Raw genomic sequence first — 8,232 nt, forward strand, 5'->3', positions numbered from 1 at the left:
TCATTAATTCTCTTTTTGTGCTAGGTGAGGGGGGGGGGGGGGGGGGGGGGTCTTCCAACTGGCAACACATGTAAAGAGCATTCTTCCCACTGACTTTCACACTAATGTACCAAAAGCTGTAGATACAAGTAGTTATTAGCAGAGGCTTCTTGAGACCAAAAGTTATTTTAAGGGTTCCTCCATGTGAAAAAGGTTGAGAAAGGCTGTTCTAGATGCATGTGCAAACTTCTGTCTCATGATTCTGTGCTGGGCAACCCATCTCTCTAATCCAGATATGTGTTGATGAGGATGCAATGGGCTTACAGGGTAGTGCATAAATCAGAAAACAAACTGACCTGTTAGAGGAAGCCATAACTAACAGCCACCTACAATATTACTTATTATTTTGCAGTAATGGTGCTGCTTTATGCATCAGCTTTACATGCAATAGACCTGGGGATCTGCTATATGCATAGATTCTTTGCACAGTAAGATTGCCAGCTTGTACCTGTTCCTGCTTCAATATGCTATATATAATGTACACACAGCTAAGACAGAGGTCGATGTATTGGATTTATATCAATCATATTGCTGTCGTTAAACCCCTAGTTTTTCCAGGCTTATGGCCTAGTGCACATGGGGATTAAAAAACATCATGATGGCACATTGAAACTCCCTGAACACCGAATGACTGAGTACAAATCATATATAGCTGATAAAGATCCTTTAGTGTAATTTCTGTATTTGTTAAAGTGTAACTTAAGAGTTCTAGTCCACTCCATGTCAGTTATAGTCACTGAATTGATGCTAGCACACTGCAGACTTTACCTTAAACACTGCACAATCTCGTTTATCAGCCAGGAAACAGCGTCAGAGTAAAACCTCACTTTTTGAGACCACCTCTTCATCTTCTAGCTAGACCCATTCAGGCCAATTGGTGATATTCACATAAGTAGTATCATTAGCAATTTAGTGAAAGCACTTTTTAAAAAAAAACATCACTTTTAGTAAAGTTTTCCTTTGGAGTCTAATAGATGATGTCCACAGCGCTCAGAAACCAATGCAGGGTAATCTTCACCACCAGTCACTTGAGGGAGGCTGCTATCCACAAAGATGGGGAAGTATCCTCATGACCTATGCAAAGAAACAAAAAGGACAGCGCCTTTTCCTCGTGTGATACCGTTTATTGGATGCAAAATATATATAGAGATAAAAAAACTACTTATATATACATGATGGAGACAAGCGATGTAAAATACCAAACATCCAGGTTAGAGCCAAAAGTGCTGACACGTTTCAGGGGAGATCCCCCCCCCCCCTTCCTCAGTGCTAGACTCTTTTGGGGTCTATTAATTTCTATGGATGGTTAGCCATTCATAGAAGTACAACCCCATCCGTGGGAATAAGACCAGGCCTGGCTGGCACTATTGACAACAAAAGGCTTTGCGGGAATGTGCAAGACTTCACAATGAAGATATCCAGAGCCAGGCTGAAGGTAACTAATATACAGGTGAAACTCGAATAATTAGAATATCGTGCAAAGTTCATTTATTTCACTAATGCAACTTAAAAGGTGAAACTAATATATGAGATAGACTCATTACATGCAAAGCAAGATAGTTCAAGCCGTTATTTGTCATAATTGTGATGATTATGGCTTACAGCTCATGAAAACCCCAAGAACCCCAAATCCACAACCTTAAAAAAGTAGATTATTACATGCAATCAATAAAACAAGGATTGTACATAGAACAATATCGGACCTCTGAAAAGTACAAGCATGCATATGTACTCAGTACTTGGTTTGGGCCCCTTTTGCAGCACTTACTGCAATTACTTTTGCACGATATTCTAATTATTCGAGTTTCACCTGTAGCTGGCTACACTGAGGAGCGGTAGAGGGTAATTTCATTAAAGGCCCATTCAGATAAGGGCGTTGCGGTAAAATGCGTCTGCAGTGCGTGGTAATGCAACTTACGTGCCTTGGAGGAGTGCTGTAGAATTCATTTTCAATGGCACTCCAACGCTCTTGAGCTTTAACACACAGCAGTGCAGCAAAACAAATGCCGCTCAGTCTAAATTTGTGCGTTGAGGTGCTTTGCGACCGATTTATTTTAAATAGACTGACTAACGCACCACAACGCACAACGTGTGCATACAGCACCGTGCATTATGTTGTCAATTTAAAGTCGATTGCCTATAAAGGTAATGCGCCTTATTAACCGTTGGCAAGGTGCAATCAGCGCCCTACAGAGGATTTTTTGGCTTCTTCATTACTTATTTATTTTATGAGATATAGGAAGGGTTCTGTGGCCTTTATTTGTAGCTCTGGTAGTCTTTGAACTTTGGGGGTTATTCACTAAAGAGCCAAAGGATCCAGCAGTAGCTTTGGCTGATCGTTCGGCCGCTGGAGCCCTTCGGTTCAGTTGAACCGAAGGGCTGCTGTACGGGCTATTCAAAATAGCCCGTACAACTGCCGAAGGCGGCTGAGCGGCTCAGCCGAGCCGATGGCATATGCTCCGGCTCGACTGAGCCGAAGTGAGAGCCGAAGAGGGGAGAACGGCCTGGCCTCACGGCTCACTCTGCCCACTTGTAATAACAGATCAGCGTCCTCTAATGACCTGGGGACGCTGATCTGTCATTAAACGATAACAACTGGGCGGTCATGATGTCACGGATGTTAAGACTCTAGCAGGTGAATAGCCCCAACGTCATTCGGCTCTGTTCACTTCGGCTCGGTTTTTCACTCAGCTGCCTTCGGCAGGTTTGTGAATAACCCTATTTGTGTTGAGAATTTGACAATAATTCTGGAGAAACATACAGGAACTGTGGTCCATACACAGCTCTTACAATCAGCTATGCTTTTCTGGCTAGTGTAATTACACATGATGTCAGACGAGTGCACTATGTCCCAATCTCTAGTGGCGTACTTTGCCAGATCACTAGCCGAGCCATCATCTTCATAAACCGCATCCCTTCGCAAGAGGGGAGCACAATGACGCAGTGTTTTCTGCAAATAACTGGCTCCCTGCTGATGATAATTGCTGATCTTTATGAAGGAGACAAATGAAACTGTTAGCTATTTCCTCGGAAGAGTTATTTTTGTTTAGTAGCTAAACTGTCAGTGTTTACAGAAGTAAACTGAATCTTAAGTGACTAACACTAACTGTTACCTTCACTGAAGCCTTAAAAGGGCCAGCCTAGATAATTATATTAGTAATATATATTACTCATTTTATTAGATAATAACATTAAAGAGACCTTTGTTGTTTTGTAGAGTAGAGCATGGCAATACTTGTCTTGGACATACCAGTTTACTGCATGTTCTTTTTAATTGTACTCCCCTTAAAGCTGAATGTCGGGCACAAAAACTTTAGCTGAATTATATTAGTTAATCATCACAAAGGATATAAATCCACTTTATATGCACCAAATGCATTTACAAACCTAGTTATTCCCTTGTAAATGTAGCGATGGCATCATCCCTTTGCTGTACATTATTTGTGCAGAGAGCAGAGTTGTGGGAGGGACCCAACAGGCCCCACCCATTACTGGCTGTCTGTAGAAAACTACAGGAGAGGGTGGAGACAAGACCAGCAAGGTGCACATGGAGAGCAGCAGTGACTGGTCTTTATCACAGGAAACTCCTGCACAGAGGCAAAGTTTCAAACTGGATTACTGCACAGATCTGAAAGAAATCTATAAAGCACAGCAAGATCCAAGTAAGAATTCACATGTCTCTTGTACTTTGATAAGTTTAGGTCATTTGAACATGAGCAAAGTTAATCAATATGATTAAAGTGGACCCAGCATCACATATCCTTTTCATGTTAAGTACATGCGTGATAAGTATTGCGAAGATATAAGACTTATTTTTTACCTCTCATGGTACTAAGATGTTGCATGTTTTTAAAAGATGCCATGATTGAATAAAGGTTGAGAAATGCTGATCTAGAAGATGTGTTGTGACTGATTAACCACTTCAGATGGGTTCACGTAAATACACGTCATCCGCTTGAAGTGATTATGCCAAGAAACAGTAGGCGATTGCTGTCTATTTGCAAGTGATCTGGCATCTGTACAGGCGCCGGATTGTTTGTACAGTGCGGCACTCTGTGTCTTCCAGCCGCTGATCTCTCCTCTGATCACTTGACCCGGAAGTGATGTGTATTACATCACTTCTTGTATCACTGTGTACATTCTCCAAATCTTAGAGCCAGGAGAAGAAGCTGGTGAAGCAGATCTCTGGGGTCCCTAGATGACATTGGGGTCTGATGTCTCCGTAAAGAGGACCTGTCACATTATATTTGCTACTACATAATGGGCTTATTAGCACCCTATGTCATAGTAATAATGTTGAGTGTAAAAAAAGAAAATAAAATAAAATTTTAAAATAAAGGTAATACGCACATACAACGCAAACACCCCATCTTTTATATTTTACCAAAAAATTGGGTATTATATTCTGTTTATGTGCATTAAAAATGTAATTTTAGTGTACTTTATCCTTAAAAAATACTGGTTTGATAAGCATTTGTGCAAATACCGTGCGACATAAATTGTACCTAGCATTTTTTTTTACAGGGCCTCTGCTTTCAGAAAATATATAAACTTTGGGGGTTTTAAGCAGTTTTCTTGCCAACATTCAGAAATTGCTCTGGACAGCAAGTGGTTAATATATTCTGTACCACCACAAAGCCCTGACGCATTACACTGATAATGACAATCAGGGGTCTTTAGCTGGCAGGGAAACTATTTTGCATAACATGAATGCCAAGATAAAAATTATAGGCAATCAGCAGGTAGACTTTCCACTTTGTGAATTTTAAATACAACATATTCCTGTTTGATTGCGTGTATCCATATACATCTCCTGAATTTCTGCCTGTTTCCCTCTATCTGATTGTTCTGGAGCACATGGGAAATATGTTTTCGCTCCAGGAACCACATCTGCATCTAAGAAGCCATCTCTGGTCTTTGCATCGCGCAGCAAACAGCGGGATATCTTGCAAGTCACCATAAACCTGCCATCAACGTCTACTTACATCACCAGAAGACATTTAATGGGTTCCTGTGTTTTCTATTTTTACAGCTGTCAGATTTTGATGTGATCTTGTTCTCCTATATTGACTATGAGACTTTATATTATTTCTTGCTTCACACTTGTTCATCTGCTTCATTAAATAATACACGTACATCAAATCTGGAATCCCATTTTATCCTTTGATCCTCAGTCATTAGAGTTTTAACTCACCCAGAGGCTGAATTCATGAACAAATCAGAAAATGTCTTTCCTGCAGAATCCTTGCTGAAAGTCAGACTAGGTGAAATATTGTTTCTGAATACTTACTACTACAAAAAAGATGTGAATTGAGATGTGTGTCTGTCTTCTACTCGGCCGGCAGTAATCTTACCTATTTCATTTTAATTGCAGACCTCAGTCGTACAGGATGCTGTTAAGAAACAGGCAACTGATGCAGTACATGCCACCAGAGAAAATCCAGGGAATAAGTAAGATGGCTCTGCCTTTTTTTTTTCCTTTGATCACAGTTCCCATCAAGTAAATGTGAACAGATTTGTAAGGACCATTTAAAAACCTGTGAATGATATAACAAAGGCCTTTAATCTCGGTCCCCCCTGTAACATAGTTATGCTATGTGTTGTTTCTGCCAGTAGAGTGGCAGTAAAGGGTTAGTGCAAAAACTATACAATACTAACAGGTGCAAACAACCTTTATTCATCTGGTTTAAAGTGTAACTCCAGAATTATATATTTTTTTGCTTATTAGGCTTCCCCAAACTTCCCCATTAATAAAAAATTACTGGCAAGCTTTACCTACTTTCCCAGGGCTGTCCCTGGTTTCCTGCTCAGACCAGTGCCAGTAGTAATCCTCTTCAGAGCAAAATAACACTGTCAGTCTACCCATTTCCTGTGAGCCCAGCCTTCTGTATACATGCCCCCTTGGGGACACATCATGACACAGGCTGGTCACTGTGTTATTTGTCTGATTAAAGGAGAACTATGAGGTGAGTGCTTTTCACTCACCTCATAGTTATAGCCGACCTGTGACAATGAGACTGTCACAGGTCGGCTCAGTAGATCGGGAGGTGAGCGAACACATAGCGGCGTTCTCTCACCTATCGATCCTGTCACGGCTCTCTGCCGTGACAGGGGAGGGGCTGGATTCCCCCCGCTCCGATCCGCCAGTGCTGACTGGCGGAACGGACAGGGGAGGGGGCGGGTACAGCTGGCTCTGCCTCTAGATAGGCAGAGCCAGCTGTCAGTCACGCAGCTGGGCAGATCCCGGCACAATTGTCGGGATCCGCTTCAGCTGCGGCGTCTCAGTATACCGCGAGCAGCAGCTTGCGGTATACTGCGGCGTCTCAGTATACCGCGAGCTACGGCTCGAGGTATACTGAGCCTAGGGTGACGGGAGGACGCTAGTTTGTGTCCTCACGTTACCCTAAGGAGAACTATGGGGAAAAGCCTTAACCCCATAGTTCTCCTTTAAGGGACCTCGATAGGTTCTGAAACGTTGCACATACTTGTGATGCCATGTGTATCTGCCATTAATATAAGGACACATTGATGCATTGAACCTTGGCGTGTGGGTGAGTATCCTCTACGGCTGAATTTGTGCAGGCTGGGCTTGCAGTGCTTCAGGACCGAGAGGCGCTTACATATCATTACATGAGCACTGCTCAGTCCTGGAAGAATGCCTGCACTCTGCTTTCACCAGAAGAAGTCAGGGATGAAGTCATAGGACTGGCAAGGAGACGTCAGGAAAACGATAAGTAGAGGAAAATAATTTATTTATATATATATTCTAGGGAACCAGTCTCAATGTAGAGGCAAACTCGCAGTCTCTTCAACAAAAATGCCGGCATTAATTCCAGACAGTAATCAGTTGACAAAAAAAAAGGTTACAGGTATCCAGCCCAAAAATGTAAATTGATTGCAGTTACATTACTTTACATTGTTTTTGATTAATGACCAGTTGACCCACATTAAAAATCCTGTCAAATTTGAACAGTAACCTAATAGGTATTAGGAGGGTTAACTGATGTCAAATGCAGATCAACGGTCACACCTTTGATCTACATATCCATAAAATGGTAAATACATTGCAACAATTAATTCTTCCATTTTATAAAAAAATGGCATTTGCAGACTACGTGTCATTTTTTAAACAGGAGCAGCTCCATTTTGACAGCCACTCCTGCTATGTAGTACATAGCATGCCATTTTGACAGCCGGTAATTGCATCAGAGAATTAGTGATGAGAAGAGCTAAATGGTAGGGGATGCGACTCTTAAAAACTCAATGTTGCTAGGGTATAGCTCCTATGTTACTATCCTAAATAAAATCCATTTAAAGCTACATGTCTGCCTATAACTACCCTGTACACAAGGTGACAACACTGCAGTGATTTCACTGCAGAGCGAACATCATTGTCATGCTGTTAAGGAAAATTAAAAAATTATGGATTTACTGGAAGGATTAACGGGTAAAAAACTGTTACTGTGGGGACAAAAACAAAACCTGCTATCTTAATGCTAGTGATGTGTTGAAATATATGTAATTTTTTAAACATTTTGCCCATGGTTCCACTTTGATTGCTCAATATCCAAGTTGCTAAAGTAGGGTATACACAGGTAGATTTCTGCACGAACTTGCGTGCGGTAAATCCAGTCGGAAAGTTCGATATTGGGCATCGCAAACTTGCCGATTGTCGTTTAAAGTTTTATTCAATCTTCGATTTTATTTAACATTCTATTCTGGAATGAATGGAGTTTCTGAATGAAAATCACATTCACTGTTAGAAATTTGTTCGATTGAGAAAAATTTTCCAACCTCCTCCTTTACATTTTTTCGTCACCACAGTCTAAAATGGTTGTGAATTTTCACCCCATCAACGATTAGAAAGGCGAACGAATGCTCCAAAATCGATTTTGTTCATTCAAAATTCTAACCGTGTATTCCCTACTTTACTCTTATAATTTGAATGTTGTGATTGCCTGTAGATTGGCAGGGGATTGGTACAGTAGGACCAAAATGAAACTGAGAATACCATTATGTATTCATTATAGGAGCCTTTGGTGCTGGGCATATGGAGACTCCCTGTCCAGTTTGTATACATTCCTGCAGGGCCGTAGATAATTTTTTTCCCTGGGGGGGGTTCAGCTTCCTCAAATTATAAGACTTTATCTAGCAGACACACCAAGGTTTGAAAAAAAAGAAGCGACATCCGTG

The 8,232-nt window shown here is 41.3% G+C and overlaps 1 protein-coding gene across 1 annotated transcript in view; it reads left to right on the forward strand.

The window, feature by feature from the left end:
* The window catches only part of LOC108785019 (coiled-coil domain-containing protein 169-like), a 39,403-nt gene that overhangs the window by 24,939 nt on the left and 6,232 nt on the right, over positions 1–8,232 (forward strand). Inside the window, exon 7 of the mRNA XM_018553992.1 lies at positions 5,414–5,490. Within this exon, the coding sequence (XP_018409494.1) occupies positions 5,414–5,490 (77 nt within the window). The remainder of the gene's footprint in view (positions 1–5,413; positions 5,491–8,232) is intronic.

The sequence above is a fragment of the Nanorana parkeri genome, unplaced genomic scaffold (genome assembly GCF_000935625.1).
Source record: "Nanorana parkeri isolate BGI_ZX_2015 unplaced genomic scaffold, ASM93562v1 scaffold8, whole genome shotgun sequence".
NCBI lineage: Eukaryota > Metazoa > Chordata > Amphibia > Anura > Dicroglossidae > Nanorana > Nanorana parkeri.